Genomic DNA, 18,542 nt, shown 5'->3' with positions numbered 1-18,542 from the left:
AAAAAAAAAAAAAAAAGATTGATAAGCTGATATGAAACAAGAAAACAAAAATTATGATGAAAGACAAAACATGAAACCTAGACTGTTTAGAATAACTTACAGGAAATACGTTAAGACTTGAAAAAATTAATTAAAAGGAAACCCCTTTATCCCCTTTTCCCAGATACCCATGGTTTTTCGGTCACATACCATTAAGTATTTTATAAGAGGCTCATTTATTAAATCACTTTCATGATTTTTTCCCCCATAAAGATGCCAAAAGCCAATAGGAATTTTAAGGGATTTTTCATGCATGTTCACATAATCTAACGACACTTTTTTTTCTGGGCCAAAGAATACACGCCATGCTGAGGAATTCTGAATGGTTATCTAGATAAAGACTCCTGATCTACCGCTAACTCTCTTAAATTTGCAATCAGAAGTGCTTGACGCTCCGAGGCAAATACTTCTGGAATCAACACAGGTAAAGGACCTCCTCTAGCCATGGCTCTACTGCCTCTGTGAACAGACCACAGGCAATTCTGGCATTTGAATGCTGTTTTCTAAAAGCTTTCATTCCCAGCAATGTCATATCATACTTCCCAGAAAAGATGAGTGTTATAACCAAACTGAATCTCTGAAAGATTTTTTTCCCTTCCTCATTGCTTTTTGTTTTGTTTAAATTAAACCTGATGTTCCAAAGGATGTGGCAGATTTTATTTGAGGTGTAGATAACAGCACTCTAAAACTCTTAAGTTGACATCAAGTAAGGCAAAACCATTAAAAAAAAATTCAGACAATCCATTCACCTGGGTAAGAATGTAACTCCTTTGGGCTTCTTCCATTTTTATCAAACTTGCATTGATATAGTCGTTGTCTTCTTGATGTAATTTAATCCGACTATGGTCAACTGAAAGGCAAACCAGAACTCAGAGGTTAATCCTGGAATATCAAAGTGTCTACACACAGGTAGTATCTCCACAGAAAAACAAAGAAGGTAAGAGGATGGCATTAAGGGCATTCACACTGGCTAAGGCCTCACTGTTTTAGTTGAGATTAATCATCAATATGGGGTGACTGGAATTTTCAGAAAGGATTTTCTGAAGTGTTTAAAACTTAACACTAAATAGCAACAGCGATAAGCTACACTAAAACATACATTGTCCTATTTGGGTAATCTATTCCTATTTCACATCTTCCTTTTATACTTATTACTCTCCCTAAAACTTGGCAGCCAGAGGGGGACATCAAAGGATCTGTTCTCTGATGTTTAACATAAAACTCTTAAAGGGTAAAAAATATATAATGGCTTCAATCTTTTTTTTTTTTTTTGTCCTTTTTGAGACCAGCCCCACTGCACTCAGCCAGTGAGCGCACCGGCCATCCCTATATAGGATCCGAACCCGCGGCGGGAGCGCTGCTGCGCTCCCAGCGCCGCACTCTCCAGAGTGCGCCACGGGCTCGGCCCATGGCTTCAATCTTTATTTATTTATTTTTTTTTAAGAGAGACCTTTATTTTTTATTTTTTTTCCTTTTTGCCTTTTTTCGTGACCGGCAACGGATCGCAACCCTCGGTGTTGCGCCGGTCTGTATGTGGGATCCGAACCCTCGGCGGGAGCGTCGTCGTGCTTCCAAGCGGCGCACTGTAGCAGTGCGCCACCAGGCCGGCCCAATGGCTTCAATCTTTAAAGGGAACAAAATCCACCAAAAATTCCTCACAGTTCCCACAAATGTAGTTGGTCCAATGAGCCAACGTATTGGCAGAATATGTAATCACACCTCAACATGACCTATGTCCAAGATTAAATGACTTAAGTACACAGCACTGTGAAAATTTATTTCTTGAATTCCTTTACACCAGGGTACTTCAAAAAGTTCATGGAAAGATTTGTATTATCTTTTAATTCTATTTTCCGTAAACTTTCTGAAGTACCCTCATAGAAGATTTTTTTTTTTTTTATTTCAAGGATAAAGAACTTAAATGACTCCAAACTTTTCAAAATCAGAACATGTCATGATCAAAGACATTTAGAAGAGAATTTAACTGGAAAAAACTCTGAATCCAAAACACTAAAAGTATATTGAATGTAACTTTTAGATTAGTTTTTAGAAACACACTCATTTGGAAGTTTTGCCCTAAGTTATTAGAAAACACAGCCACATTTTTTTCTCTTATCATTACTTTATCACAAAAGCAGTGGTTCCCTGAGGGCCGCTTTTTTCTTATCCTGTTAGTGTTGCTAAACAGCAGTAGGTGGGTACTTCTATTCCTGGCACAGCACAAGGGACAATGAACTCAGGTGACCAGCAATAAATACTATCTTCTCCCTGAGACCAATGGGAAAAGAAGAAGTGAAAGGGAATAAGTCGTTTGGGGCTTTTTGTTCTAAAGAAGGATTCCAAAGAGAGATGTTTTTGAAAACTTGCCACCATTTGGAATACTGTTTCTCATCCTGGAGGGTTAATACAAATTGAGATACTTGGGTAATTTTAAGAGGATCATGGAGATAGAAGATCTCAAAAACAAACTGTGTTACTGGCACTGTGGGTTATGAAAGTGGAGTGGGTTCAAATAGCACTGGCTGACCTTGCACGAACAACTCATCTTCTGAGCCCAGGTTTTGTCACTTGCCGAAGGGAAGGTAACAAGAGGACTGTGGGAAGAGTCAATGAGCTAATGTGCATGCAAAGCCTGGCTCAGCATCTAGTACAAGGCAGGTACCCAAGAACTGTCAGCTGCTGTCCCCACCAGCGTGCAAGCCAGGCAGCACCTCACCATTTGCCTTGAATCATTCTCCCTACTTCCTCTATAACCCTAACAGCAAATTACTTTTTCTACTGGAAAGTAGGGGTAGGGGAGAAAAAGAAAGATAGAAAGAGTGAGATTAAGAGTGAAAATGTTTGGGAATTATTTCCCTGGAGGAATATTTTAAATGTTGATTTTTCTCTTTAAAACTGGTTTGTAACACCATTTACATGAGAAATGATCAAGAATGTAGCAAAGGAATATTACAGACAATACTATTCCCTGATTCACTACAAGTCCAGCAAAAGCTAGAGACCCAGGGTACCCCAGCACCATGTGAAAGAGGTGACAGCGATTGCCTGCTGCACTCAGATCAGCTGTCCAGGGGCTTCTGGCCAGGACTCCACAGCAGAATCACTGAGGTTTTTTGTGTTTGTTTCTGCTTTTGTAAAAATAAATACCTATGAGGTGCCTTGACTTAGATGTGCTAAATCAAGAGTATTGAGTGGCTGAGCACAAATGTGTTGCCTGATGAGCTGGAATTATACTTCAGATGCTCTTGGCAACAACCATCTCCACCATAGCCAACATTTATTGAGCACTTACTGTGTCTGAGTGAGGCATTGGGCTCAGTGGCTTACGTTGTTTCATTTTCTCTCCACAAACTCCTACAAGTTAGGTGTGACTCCTGTTTTACTGAAGATCAGAGAAGAGAATAATCTGCCCAAAGCCACACGGCTCTATGGGGCAGGGCTGAGATACAACCCTGGGCAGGGAATCATGGGGCAGGCCAAGAGGCACACACTGTACCAATTCCAGATCCATTTTCACACCCCTCCCGGAAACCTGGGTGCTGCACAAGTCAGGACAGGAAGCATTGTCAACCCTCATGCAGAGAACACTGACAGCCACAACTCCCAGGCGCAGGGCATGCAGGAAGTTCCCGTTGGAGGACTGAGCACTGGACCTTCTGCATCCCTGACAGAACATACTGCCATGGCAACCACAACCCCTCACTGACTGACAATGTCTAAAGACCCTACAGGGAGTCCAAAAGGTCTCTGTGGCCTAGAGGAAATGGCAAACTTCAAGCCCTGTACCAGTTTCAGTTTTTCTTGCTTTACACAAATTCTAACATGTTTATTTCCTTTTGAGATGTCAGTGGATTGAGAGTCAAACACCCAGAAGTCAGACAAGGCTGCCAGAGGCTAGCGGGCATACTGACAGTCGTAAGTGAGATTTAACAGCAGGAAAAAGGGAGAAAAATGACAAAGGCATGGGGGTGGGGGCACAGGTTGGGGAGACGACAGAGCTGACTTGCATATTCAGTGGAGGAGCCGATCAGCTCCTAACTCTGAATGTTTGTGCAGGGCATCACTACAGCTCAGCACAATGCTCAGGAGCTAACAATACTGTTGCTGAGTCATCCAGAAAAAGTTATATTATGCCTGCTATACTCTGCTTCAGCTGGTAGGAAAATGATTCATCGCAAAAATAGTCAAAGTTAAAAAGAGTGCTTTGAACTTTGCTGGATTTTCCAGAAACTGAAACCTTACCCCTTTTACAATGGTCGGAAAATGAACCATTACTATGTCTCTAAGGCCTTTATTATAGAAAACAAGCAAGTTATAAACCTCTGCTACTATTGATTACCAAACCTCAGGGCTAAAGGAGCCTTGACTGAAAGGCCCTGCAGCTGAGGAAGAGCGAGACTGGTCAGTAATGACCATGTGGATACTTACAGGGGCTGACGTCTCTGTATCTGTTTCGGTTTTTGTTCTTAGGAAGCTTCGCCACTCTACATGGAAAGTCACTGGCTTCATGTCGAATATCCTACAAAAAAGGATAAAGAGTTCGCTTTTGAAATATCTGGCATAGGAACTCACCCAAACTTTAACTGAGCACCAGCTCTGTGCCAGGCACTGAGGAAGGTTCAGTGCAGAAAGAGACATCAAAGAAAGCCAGGCAATATGGGAAACATAAGGTGATAATTCAGAGGTATGTACAGGGTTACGGGAGGAGAAAAGAAGAGAAACAACCACAGACCCAGGGTGGGAGGCAGTGACGTGGGGCTGGAAGCTGGAAAGATGATGAAGAGAACAGAGTGACAGAAGGAGGGGAGCCCTTCACTCAGGAACACCCAGCATGGCAAAGGCAAGGGGGCTGGAGATCCCATCTAATGCCAGGAACACTGAGTGGGCACTAGAGAGGAACAACAGATGGCTGGGGACACAGGGGGGTAGGCCAGACCTTGAGAGCCTTGAATGCCAGGTCTAGGAATTCCAACTGCAGCCTTTTGTAATGCTACATTTATTAAGAGCAGACAAAATGCACTTTTATGCTAACAAACTATCCAACTACTTGCCTAGAAGGTGGTAAACAAATCCCATCACCCCTGGATTAACAGAAGACCTGCACCATGCCTCCTGTTAGACTGATCACGCACGCCTAATTTTGCTCTCCCCTAAAACATCCCTATAACATGAAACAATCTTTTTTTTGGAATTTGTTGTTTTATTATCAAAAGACAAACACACATAACATGAATTTATTTACTGCCACTAAACTGTATATCTAAAAATGTTAAAATGATAAATTTTATGTTTTGTATATTTAACCACAATTTAAAAAAAGAAAGAAAGACAAACCCACAGGGGAGAACAGGAGGAGGAGACAATAACAACAAAATCCTGGAAGCTGAAAATCAGTCTGATTGGTGGTCGGCAGGTCTGAGAAAGCGCAATTACAAGCCAGTAGTGGGAAAGCACAGAACCACTCCAGAGTCTTCCAAGGCTCAGGGAGTGCTGTCACTTGGGAAGGAGGGGTAGGATTCCCTACAGGAGACAGGGGTGGAGCTGTCTGAGAACTGGATCACCATCCCACTACCCACTCCCTTCCATGCTGCTGGGTGACTGCCACCTCACACTTCTGCAGAAATTCAGAAATCTATTTTCTGGAAAATGTAAATCAGAAGGTCTCTGGACTGGAGCTCGACTGGCACAGCAGAAAGTATGAGTGCTGCAACAAAAACAGGGGGTATAAGTGACCATGTGCAAACAACACCAGGACCCCAAGCCCTCTTTCCCCATTAGATACTCACACTGCTGGCACCTAGGCCCTTTCTCTTCCAGGCATGAGGCAGAACATTCTCTAGATGATCTGAACAGACAAGAGGAAAGACTAAAAGCTGCTATCACCAAAGTATGCAATCAACAGCCCAACTAAAGTCTCAATGGCCAGCACAGTGTTGACAAGCCCCTTTCACCTGCTCAGGGCTCTCAATCTGCCCGTAAGCCCTTACTCTCTGTCATGTGCAGACTACTGATGACAAGATGTAACAGGAAAGTTTCTAATATGAAAACAAAAAACTAAAAAAAAAAAACCCAGGAAAAAACCCCCTCAGAGGAAACAAATTGCAGAGTAGAAAGATTTAAAATATATATCACTAATATACTCAGTGTCTGTTTCTGTTGCTTATAACAAAATTCCTGGAACTGGTTAATTTGAAAAGAAAATTAAATTTATTGCTTATACTTTGGAAGGCTGAGAAGTCCGGGGTACACATCTAATGAAGGCCTTGGTGGTGACAATGATGCAGGGGTCTTACATGGCAGAATGGAGGAGCAAAGAGTGTTAACTTTCTCAGTTGGCTCCTTTTAAAGCCATTAGAACCATGCCCATGACCACCGTTAATCTATCAACTTATTACTGAGTGAATGGACCAATCCATTCACTAGGCATAGTTCTCACAATCCAATCACCTCTTTAAGGCTCCACCCTTCAACCTACCATGCAAGGATTTCCCACCCTCCTAACAGTCACAGTGGGGATCAAGCTTCTAATACATATAATTTGGGGAACACAATTCAATCCTTACCAATTAGAAAGAAAAGATCTTGTATTTATGAATTAAGAATATGATGTTATATAAACAAAAATGTCTCTTGGAACTTAAAAACAAGATAGCAAAAATGACAAGCTCAATTGAAGAGTCAGATAAAAGTAGAAGAAATCCCCCCAGAAAGTAAAGTCGAGAAAAAAATAATAGAAAGTTAAGCAAACCAAAAAACAAACAAACAAACAAAAACAAAAAACAAGACCAAAAAAGGAAAGAAAACATCAAAAAATAATTCAAGGAAATCTGCAGGACCCACCAAGTGCTCATTATAATGATAAAACCAGACGCATTCGAAGGAACATTAATATGCAATTCCAGGAAGAAAAATTAGTTTACTTTCCAAGAATGAGGTGATTTAGAATGGCTTCAGACTTTGCAAGAAAAACACTGAAACCTGGCTGGCAATGGAGCAATGCCTTCAAGATTCTGAAGAAAAATGATTTCCAACCTAGAATTCTATACCCGACCCAACAGTCATCATGTGAGAAGAGACAATAAACATTCTCTGACATGCGTACATGGTATATCTTTCTGTATCCTTTTACTTTTAACCTATATCTATTTTATCTGATATGACAATTTTTGTCCATTAATTCAAGTATCTAGACAATTTACAATTACTGACATGATTGAATTTAAATCTACCATCTTGGGGCCAGCCCGTGGCTCACTTGGGAGAGTGCGGTGCTGATGACACTAAGGCCACGGGTTCGGATCCTATATAGGGATGGCCAGTTGGCTCACTGGCTGAGCGTGGTGCTGACAACACCAAGCCAAGGGTTGAGACCCCCTTACCAGTCATCTTTTAAAAAAATAAAAATAAATAAATAAAACAAACAAAAATAAACCTACCATCTTGCTAGTTGTTTAGTTATTTCTTCTGTGACCTATTTGACCTTTGTTCCTTTTTTCCTCTTTGTCTTCTTTTGGATTAATATTTTTTCATTCTTTTCTTGTTTTTGGTATTTCATCTTATTTCTACTGTTGGAATATTAGTTATAACTCTTTAACATTTTAGTGGTTCCATAGGGTTGATAATATGTATTTAATTCATAAATTCAAGTAATATCACTTTTAATGTGAAAAGAACTCTTAAAAATGAATTTTAAAAATCTAAGCAGAAATTTGGTGAAGGACATGAGCAGATAAGTCACACACCCCAAAGAAACATACATAGCTAATAAGTGCATTCTAAGATGTTGTGTTGGGGATGGAGGGAGCAGGGCTGGCCCTTGGCTCCTACCTCAAGATCCTGCGCAGCTGGTTCCATTGCTTCCCTGGTTGTCGGCAGGGGCAAGGAGTGAGGCCCACAGCCCCCATCTTAGGACCCTGAGTGGCTGGCTCTGTTGCTTGCCTGCTTGTGGGCAGGGGTAAGGCTTGAGGTTCCATGGTCCCCATCTCAGGAACCCAGGCGGCTGACTCCATTACTTGCCAGGTTGTCTATCACTCTTTATCAGTAATGTAAAAACAGTATATTTCTTATCCTTTGGACTATGGTTATCATACATTTTACTTCCATATGTTATAAATACCACAATGTATTTTTATTTTTGCTTTAAGCAATTAATTCTAAATTTTACAATGAGAAAAATGTTTCATATTTATCTACATATATGCCACTTTCAGTATTCTTCATTCTTTTGTACAGACCCAAATTTCCATCTTTTATCATTTCCCTCCTGCTTTAAGGACTTCCATTAACATTTCTTGTGCTAGTCTGCTGGCAACAAATTCTCTCAATCTTTTTTCCCCCTAAAAAAAGTCTTACTTTGCCTTCGTTTCTGAAAAATAGTTTCACTGACTACTGTGATAGTTTTTTCAGCATTTTCAAGACATCGTTCTACTATCTTTTCATTTGAAGCATTTGACAAGATGTAGCTATTTTTATCCTGGTTCCCCTGTACATAATACTAGGGTACTTTGAAAAGTTTATGGAAAGAGTTTGTATTATCTCTTAATTCTATTTTTCCACAAACTTTTTGAAGTACCCTCATGTATATAATTTTCCCCCTCTTGTTGCTTTTAAGCTTTTCTCTTTATCACTTGTTTCCAGCACACTGATAATGATGTGACTTACTGTGGTTTTCATCATGTTTATTTTGCTTAAGTTTGTTGTAATTCTTGAATTTGTAGGTTTATAGTTTTCATTAAACTTGGAAAAATTTTGGAAATGATTCCTTCAAATATTTCGGGGGGGGGGAGGGACTCCAATTATACAGGTGTTAGGTTGTTAATATTGCTCCAGTGTCACTGAGCATCCACCCCCCCATCCACCCAAATTTATTCCTCTGTACTTCATTTCAGTATTTTCATTGGTATGTCTTCGAGTTCACTGATTTTTCTTCTGCATTGCCTAAACTGCTATTAATCCCATCTAGTGAAATTTTCGTTTCAGATATTGTATTTTTCTTCTTTAGAGGTGCTATTTGGTTCTTTATCTTCCATTTAATCTCTCATTATGTTCTTGTTTTTCTTTAAATGTTTAAACATATTGAGTTATTTATAACAGCTGTTTTAATGTCCTTATCTGCTAATTTATCATCTCTCATTTCTGGACTTGTTTCTATTATTTGATTTTTCTCCCATGAATCACACTGTTCTGCTTTTTTTGCTTATCTATTTTTTTGTTGAATGTTCCTACTGAATGACCTACATATTACAGAGGTCTCTCCACTCCAGCTGGTGTAAACTTGAATGAATGTTGGGAAATGTCCTTTCCCCAACCGTTGTTTTTTACTCAGGCTCATGGAGTTTCACCCTCTGAAGCATATACGGTATTCAGCCAAAGACGCAAAGTGACCCTTTTGCAGATTTCTGAAGTTCTTCCTTTGCATAGCTCTCTCATCTTTAGTACTCTGCAAATTCTAGCCATTTTTGGCCTCTTTTACATTTTTGTTTCTTGCGGCTGGCTGGTATGGGGATCCAAACCCTTGACCTTGAAGTTACAACACCAAGCTCTAACCAACTGAGCTAACTGGCCAGCCCCATTTCAGCCTCTTTGTTTTTTGTTTGTTTGTTTGTTTGTTTTTGTTTTTTGGCAGCTGGCCAGTACAGGAATCTGAACCCTTGACCTTAGTGTTATACCATTGTGCTCTAATCAACTGAGCTAACTGGCCAGCCCCTCATTTCAGACTCTTTGAACTCCCACCTCTGTTTCCTAAACTCAGTGAGACTGCCACCCAGAAAGTTAATCATAGGGCTCATCTTATATCCCTTTCCAGTCTATTCAGGTAATACTTTTAATATTGCTCAATAATTTTTAGTATTAGTCACTAAACAAAAATTAGATTCCAGACTGTCAATGTTTATTCAATAAATATAATAGGCCTATTGTGTACCAGGCACTATTCTGGACATTGGAGCTTTAGCAAAGAACCAAACAGATAAAAATTCCTTCCTTCATAGAACTTACCTTCTACAAGACAGAAAGAGACAAACAAAATATATCAGATGTCATGTGGTAAGTGCTAAATTGGAAAATAAAGCAGAGAAGGGGGGAGAGAGTTGGGCAGATTATTTTAAGTAGGATGGTCACAGAAAACCTCCCAATAAAAGTGACACTGAAGCAGAGATCTGATAGAGGTGAGGGAGTGAGCCATAGAGATGCCTGGGGAAAAAAAATATTCCAGGTAGGAGGATGTCTGAGCAAGAAGAGCAAGGAAGCCACTGTGGTTGGAGTGAATGAGGGGCAAAGTAGTGGAGATACAGCTGTGAGTTGGGTGTGAGAACATTGAATCCTAAAAGTAACTTTAAGGACTTTGGCTTTTATTCTGAGTCACATGGGAAGTTATAAAGAATTTCTAAGCATAGTAATGACTGGATCCCTCCTGGCTACTAAATGCAGAAGAAATTGCAAGGGGTCAATGGTGGAAGAAAGTATTCAGTTAGGAAGCTAATGCAATAATCCAGACAAAGGATGACGTTGGCTTTGAACTGTGGTGGCACTAGTAACAGAGGTGGTGAAAAGGGGTCAGTTTCTGGATATTAGAAATCACACTGTTTTTGGTGAATCACTCATGTTTCTCTACTCAGAATGGCACATGGGAAATATATGCATTCTCTGAATAAAAGTGCATATATTTCACTTAGTAAGATAAAATGCCAGGATGATAGCCTTAAGGTTGGGGAGTGATAAGTACCTATACAATTAAAGGTAACTAACATTAGTAGTTTGGAAGAAAGCAAGGAGAGTACCGTATCACAGAACTTTACAGAATTATAACAAAACAAGCTTTCTGTATTCTAAAACTGTATAAAAGGTAAGCTAACTTTCCAAAAGCTGTAGAATGAGCAGATTCATGACTAATAGACAAGTTTAACTAGACTTCCATCACATGCATAAAATATCTCTAGAAGGGTTATAAAAAACTGATAACACTGGTTGTCTGCAGGGAAGGGACTGGGAGGTCGATGAAACAGCAAAATGAAGAATTTTTACTATATATCTTTTTGTATGCTTTAAACTTTGAATGATGTGGATGTATTATCTATGAGAATATAAATAAGCCTGAGAAAGAAAAAAAGATAAAACAAGAAATAGACAGTAACTATATGACTCTGTCTTGATTTCCATATTTGTAAAGTAGCAAGTATATGCCCACCATATAAGTACTAACCAGTGACAAAAAAAAACAAAAGTCCAAGTGCTTTAAAAATACATGGGCCTAAGTAAAATTCTAACGTTTAAAAAGTATAGTGTGAAAAAGCATATTATAAAAAGCACAGCCAAAAAAAAAAAAAAAAAAAAAAAAAAAAAAAAAAAAAAAAATCTCTAGAAGATCTTTTATTATTCTGACAAAAAATTAAATAAATACTTCTAATCTACCAAGTGTGTAAAATTTCCACAGAGAAAACAAAATAAAATAAGGACCTTAAAACTGATGACTGCTGGCCGGCCCGGTGGCGCACTGGATAAGTGCGCCGCTTGGGAAGCGCGGCGGCGCTCCCGCCCGAGGGTTCGGATCCCACATGCAGACCGGTTCCCGCTCACTGGCTGAGCGAGGCGTGGGAGCAACGCCGAGGGTTGCAATCCCAATGCCGGTCCCCGGTCCGGTACGGGGGCAACACTGAGGGTTGCGATCCGTTGCCGGACAGGAAAAAGACAAAAAAAAAAACAAAAAACAAAAAACTGATGACTGCTGGGTAAATTTAGGAGCCAAGCCAAAAAGGAAATAATAAACTCATCATGAAACAGGTTCCCAGAAGTATACCCTAAACAAAAACACTGAAACTGTCAGGAATCATTCAATCTGTACCTCAGCATTTCAGGGGTGAATCACAATAAATTGGAAATTTTACCAGTGGGAAATTAAATATACTAACATGAAACAAATAGATTCTTTCCCTACTTCCTCCCGTTCTGGTTTTTCAAGAGTCTACTTGCTCTTCTTAGTGTAGATTTCAGAAATGTGATAGAATAATAAAACATCACATGTAATAGATGCTAAGTGTGCACATTCTCCCAGAGAGAAGGCCTGGTAATATACTACTGAAGCAGGTTTAAGTTTCGGCAAAGCTTATAGGTATATAGTTTAAATTTCAGATCTTTTTTTTTTTTGTCCTTTTTGAGACAAGATCATTTTATTTAGGCATCGGGCACCCAAAGTAATCTAAATCATCTGTATGGGAAGCTATTTTCATGAGAGGAAAAAAAGCAAGTTCTTCCAAAGTTATGATTTAGTTGGGCTAGAAAGATTCACAAACACTTTATCGTGTTTAAAGCATCTGCTGAACTGCAGATCTTAAACGGGGCAAGAAAGTTAACAAGCCAGAAATCATCACCACCTTCTTGTTCTAAAGTTCCCTTCTAGTTCACTTCTTCTAGATTCTAAAGCTACTGAAGTTAAAGTTTCTGAAGCTCCTGATTTCCCATTCTCCCCATTCATTTAATAAGATAACAGACAATCTCCTAAATGAATACAAAGGGGAAACATATTTATAAAATTGTGGTAACTGAATGAATTACAGCCTAGAGTGAATTAATTTTTGTATTTATTCAGGAAGGCTCATTATCCACTATTCAAATACCTCCCAAATCCAATTAGGCAAAAAGTCAAACTTGGGTGAAAAGATGATGAATTTTGAGATTTTATTTCTCTTGAAAACACAAAGGCCAGCCAGCCCTGAAGAAACATTTTTATGTTTACATTAAATATTTCATTGAGTGAAACACAGAAATTTTTGGTTTTAGCACCCTTCTCTTCAGTCCCACAGCTGGGTGAACATGTCTTCTTGGCTGCATGGTAAAATGCATTACTCATCTTAAAACTATCAACATGTGAAGAGACAGAGACAGCATCTCATTAGCAGTCAGGAGTCTGATAAGCAGCGCCTGGACTCTTCTGTGCCCTCCTAGCACAGGCTAGGACAAGAGTAGGCACTGAACATCACTTTGTTGACTGAATTAATGGATGGTTTTAAAGGCTCCCAAAGTTCAGAGTCCTTAACTCTATGCCATCATGCTTCACTCTATACAACAAAAATGTTTCTGAAAGGGAATACATATAAGTAAATGTGTGATCTAATCTTTTTTTCTCAATTACTTGTTACAAAATGGAAGTTACCGGAATTTTTTTTTGGTAGTTGGCTCAGAGAGCCTGACAAGACAGTACCAAAATAGTCATTAAAACTATTCGACGCAGAAAGGGTTATTTCAAAATGGTTCTAACAGTGATCTGTTTTAAAAGTCTAAAGGAAGAAAAAACTCCAGTGGTACCCATTACTCACTAGAACTTCGGGGAACTACAAAGTCCCTTAGCGCCTATCATGTCTTCTAAGCTCCGCCTGGGCCCTCACTCTACAAATGGCTGTCTAATTTGATTGTTCTGATTGCTACCTAGTCCTTTAGGGAAGCAATTGGCTCTCAGAAATGGACAGGCAGAGCTAGACTGAGGGGAAATGCATAAGTATAGCAAAGGTAATAATTTAAAATGCAATAAGTGAAAATACAGGGTGTACATTTCCTGGAACTCTAACAGTAGTTGCTGAATAGGGAGATATATAGAAATAGGGGGGGGGGGGGGGAAGGCGGGAGTTGGTTAGCCTAAACTTTTAAAAACCAGATCTTCAGAGTAATGTGTTGAACAAATTTTGTTAATCATAAATCCCATTATAAATGAGAACATAAAATTTCTGTGTAACAAGGTACTCTGAAAAATACACAAATCATCAGAGGTTAAATGTCTTTCAAGTCGGAAGCAATACTGTATCCTTTATATATGAAAATTAATGGAACAGTATAATTTACTACAAAAGTCTTAGGGAAAATTTTTATTATACTTATTTTTACACCCAGATAATCAATATATAAGAAGTCATATACTCAATATTATTAAATTTTAAGATAAACTACAATGCCTAGAAAATAAAAAGCTTAAAATTTAGCTAATCAATACCAAGTCTGTTTTAGTCTAAATTTTAAAATCACTATAAATAAGTCACTAAAATACATGCTAAAACACAAACCAAGCACCTTAACAATCTTTTGCGGTAATTCAAAGGGAGACAGAGAGAAGGAGGAAGGAACTGGGCAGTGTTGAAAGGGCAGCAGGATGTACAATAACCATCCCTGCCAGGGTCATCTCACACAGTGGTCAGGGGCAATGTTAAAAGACAATGGAGTTACAAATTATTAACAGAACAATTATGTGCATCTGGAAAACTACATGGAAAAAACAATCAAATTGCTTTACAAATTCCCCACAAATCAAGGGATGAGAGCAGAAACGGGAGTATGGAATTCCCTTCACAAAGTTGGCAAGGAGAACTTCTGGTGGAGACAGTGGGGTCAATTTCACACTCTGATGTACATGCTCTACTCCAAACATAAAGCAACGGTCAATTAAATTTAGAGAAAACCACAAAGGCACAGCTAGGCTCAAAAAGAGAATGAGAATAAATGAAAACAAAAGGCCTCCTACGCGAAATGATCTGTAAGCAAGCTACCAAAAACACTGGCGATAACTAGTCCTGAAAAACATAACCAACAAATCAACTAGAACATGAATCCATTCCACATGAAATTTATTGGATAGTTTGTCAAGGACTTTAAAGATAAATGAAGGAAGCATGTACAAAAAGATGTTATGAATAAAAACAGGAAGAAATAAAACCAGAACAAAAAGACAGAAAACAAATGAGAAATCTTGGAAATGAAATTGATAGTCACGAAAAATTTTTTAAAAACCTCAATAGATAGGATAAACCCTAGGTTGAACACAGTCAAATGATGGGTAAATTGAAAACTAATACAGAAGAATCTACCCAGGATGAAGCATATGCAGAGAAATATGAAACATGTGGGAGCAGTTCAGAGGCATGGAGGACAGACAGACTCCAGCCACACCTAAAAATAAATCAGTACCGAGACACATGAGGGAAGGGTAAAGCTGCAGGATACTGAGAATAATGCATCTTCAGAGTAAATTACAGTATTGTTTGGAAACTTAATAAAGCTTTAATATGATAATTCACTTAATTTTTAAAAACTATGGTTATGAGACTATTTAAATAAGAAACTCTTAAAAATATAAAAAAGGGACCACTGTCATTGGTGGTGACCCCAAAACATTTAGAAGAACAAAGCCACTTTATATATTTGTGGTTAATAGTTATTTTCGATACCCTAAGGTCTGGTGCAGTTTCACAACTAAAAATTATTTTCTAGCTGTAATAATGTGATTCACCTGGAAATGGAGGAGCCCACCTTAAAACACTGTTATTGGTGAAAGCATATTAATATGGTGGTCTACTACTAAAAAACTTTAATGCGGATAAAATGAATTTGGGCCTTAAACCAGAATTTAGAAATAGCATTCTGAGTTCATTATAATAAACTACTGGAGCTTTATTTATATTATTTATATAGAGAATTAGAATAGAATCATTAACAAAGATGTATAAAAATTGCTTTTTCAACTGTCTCTGACTTTAAATCTTATTTTTGTAGTCTTTAATGGTGTCTGTTTTTTAAAAATCACATATTTTCTGTTAAATGTCATGAATTTCACCTTGGGCAGAAATCAATAAGCAGAAAATGAATCAGACTTACAGTAATTGATGTCAATAAAACATATTGGAACCAGTGTCTTTCTAATGCTGAGAACCACAAAACCATTCCTGTAAGAGAACAGTCTAAAAAAATTAAATCTACTTTCACTTCTGTTTTGTTTACCTTCTGCTTTCCATAATGACAGCTTAAGAATTTCAGGCCCTGGGGTTCTGGCCGTTTGCCAAAGGACAGTGATACATACAGTTGACTAAGGACACAAGTAGCTGCAGATATCTGAAAGCGGAAGGCTCACAGCTTTCCTTACAGGGAATGAGACTACCAACCACCAGCTTCCTCCCTCCATGGTCCCTGGGGGGAGGCACTTTAGGAACCCACGTGATTCTCCTACTCTGAAATAACTGAGAACCATCCTTATAAAAATTGGTATGATACTTCTGTGCACAATTTAGGAATGTGAATGGGAAGAAAATAGAATACCAAAATCAAATTGGCTGTGGCTGAGAATTTCTTTAACATTCCAAGAGCTCTATAAGATTCTGTTACCAGAACCTAGGAAAAGGCATATGCATTATTATTATCAACCAAATGAGTTCACAAAGCACTTTCTAGATGGAATGTATTTTCTACATACAATTTGAGAGACCAAGGGTGAAGAAGGAACAGACTAAGACATGACCAATGCCTCAAAGCATTTTAAATGCGAGTTCTTCAGTGAGACCACGAAAACAAAATGACAATTGGGAGAAGAGAGGAAGCAGGTAACCAAGCTCTTCTGCATGGCTTTCCAAAGACCTCTGTGTATATACATTCATGAAGCAATGTTTAGATTCAATGTATGAGTTCCTCCAATTCAGGCAGATATTGACTGAGCACTAACTATATGGCACAGGCATTAAGGATATGAAGATGAACAAAAGAAACAAGAGTCCTACCATCATGGAACTTGTATTCCAGTGGGGAAGAGAGCCAGACAAACAGATGTGAGGCTCTTAGCTAGGCTCTGTTACTTACAACCCCCATAAACACATACATGACTATTCACCAAGGTTACAGATGATTAACAATAAAACAGAATGGATTAAAGCCCCCTGAGCAAGTGGACATGTTACCTGCCTCCCCAACCCAGTCCCCCAAACACCAGCGATGTCATCACTTTTGTAAAGGTAAAATGAATGGTTCAAAGGCCATAACCTCCATGTGCACTTGCATCTTTCTTCTTGCTTCTTCCTGGGGATTAAATTAAGGGTTCTAGCACTGAAATGTGCCTGAGAACAACAGTACCAGGCTGTACACATAAAACCACAGGCATCATACATTATGTGCAACTTACGGATAATTCAATCTATACACAGATTTCTCATCTTTTTTAGACCCTAATCCATGAATAAGATGCAAACTCCACTAATGTAAAGATAATTCAGGATGCTGTTGAATGAACAGTTAAGATCTTTAAAACTTTAGGGCTTCCAGAGAAAAATCTCTGGGCTAATTTAGTGAGAGAGGGCTTGTAGACAAAACCAAAATCATCGGTTCAGTGAGTGCTTACTACTTACATGGCAAGGTGTGCTATGTCTTATTATGAGGTTACAAGAGTCAAAACCCATTTTAGCACATAGTCTGTGGTTTTCTATCTGTTTTCTCAACTAAGTCAAGCAATATTCAGGGTTACTTGAAATTCCTACTCAAGAAAGCATATCTGAATGCAATCATGTGAAGGTAACATTATTGGAATGACTTTACAGCCACTATAACCTAGCTTTTTAAAAGTAACTTATTCATAAACCCCGTCATTTTAAAATTGTTAACAACAAATAACTTGTGGCACACATCACATCTGCTCACAAGTCATCTGGACATGACACACTGCTTCAAGCAAGAGGAGACCTTGCAGTGCTCTGGAGAAGCAGTCACTCTCTGTGTTGTATTTTCTATGGGTTTTGACAAATGTATAATGACATGTATTCACCATCACAGTATTATGCAGAATATTCTCACTGCCCTAAAAATCCCACATGCTCCACCTCTCTATCCATCTTACCCTCCCACCAAACCCTTGGCAACCACTCATCTTTTCTACTGCCTCCATAGTTTTTCCTTTTCCAGAATGTCATAAAATCAGAATCATACAGTACATAACTTTTGTCCACTTTTTCAATTAGGTCTTTTTCTTAATGATATGCAGTGTTCCTTATGTATTCTGGGCACAAATCCTTTGCTGGTCAGACACATTGTAAGTATCTTTCTTTATATCAGTTAGCTTTTGCTGTATATCAAACTACCCCCAAACACAGTGACTTACAACTAGTTATTTGTTCATGATTCTATAGGTGGACTATTTGGGTTAAGTTTAGCTGGCATGGCTTGTCTCTGTTCCACGTAATGTTGGCTGGGTCCACATATGCATTTGTGGTCAGCTGGTGGCCCAATGGTCTCACTCACATATCTGATGCTTAGCTGGCTGTTGACAGGAGTTATGGTGGTAACTGGGCCACATGTTGCTCATCATCCAACAGGCTAGCCTGGGCTTGTTCACATGGTAATGACTAGAATTCTCAAAAGCAGCAAGAAAGGGCAAGCCCCAATATTCAAGTACTTGTTTAGGCCTCTGCTTATGTCATGATTGCCAATATTCTATCGGCCAAAGCAAGTCACCTGGTCAAGCACAAATTGAAAAGTGAAGAAAGAGACTCCACTTTTTTTTTTCCTTTTTGTCTTTTTCACTGACCGGTAACGGGATCGCAACCCTCGGTGTTGCGCCCGTACCAGGGACCGGCAACGGGATCACAACCCTCGGTGTTGCGCCCGCACCGCGCTCAGCCAGTGAGCGGGAACCGGTCTCCACATGGGATCCGAACCCTCGGCGGGAGTGCCGCCGCGCTGCCAAGCGGCGCACTGTAGCAGTGCGCCAC

The 18,542-nt window shown here is 39.1% G+C and overlaps 1 protein-coding gene across 1 annotated transcript in view; it reads right to left on the bottom strand.

The window, feature by feature from the left end:
- Window positions 1–18,542, bottom strand: part of PTPN1 (protein tyrosine phosphatase, non-receptor type 1) — a 65,714-nt gene that overhangs the window by 18,237 nt on the left and 28,935 nt on the right. The window contains exons 2-3 of the mRNA XM_008565915.1: window positions 4,468–4,558; window positions 789–889 (exon numbers count right to left, since the gene is read on the bottom strand). Coding sequence (XP_008564137.1) covers window positions 789–889; window positions 4,468–4,558 — 192 coding nt within the window. The remainder of the gene's footprint in view (window positions 1–788; window positions 890–4,467; window positions 4,559–18,542) is intronic.

Source organism: Galeopterus variegatus, unplaced genomic scaffold (genome assembly GCF_000696425.1).
Source record: "Galeopterus variegatus unplaced genomic scaffold, G_variegatus-3.0.2 Scaffold213, whole genome shotgun sequence".
Taxonomy (NCBI): Eukaryota; Metazoa; Chordata; class Mammalia; order Dermoptera; family Cynocephalidae; genus Galeopterus; species Galeopterus variegatus.
This window is presented reverse-complemented; position numbering and strand designations above follow the sequence as displayed.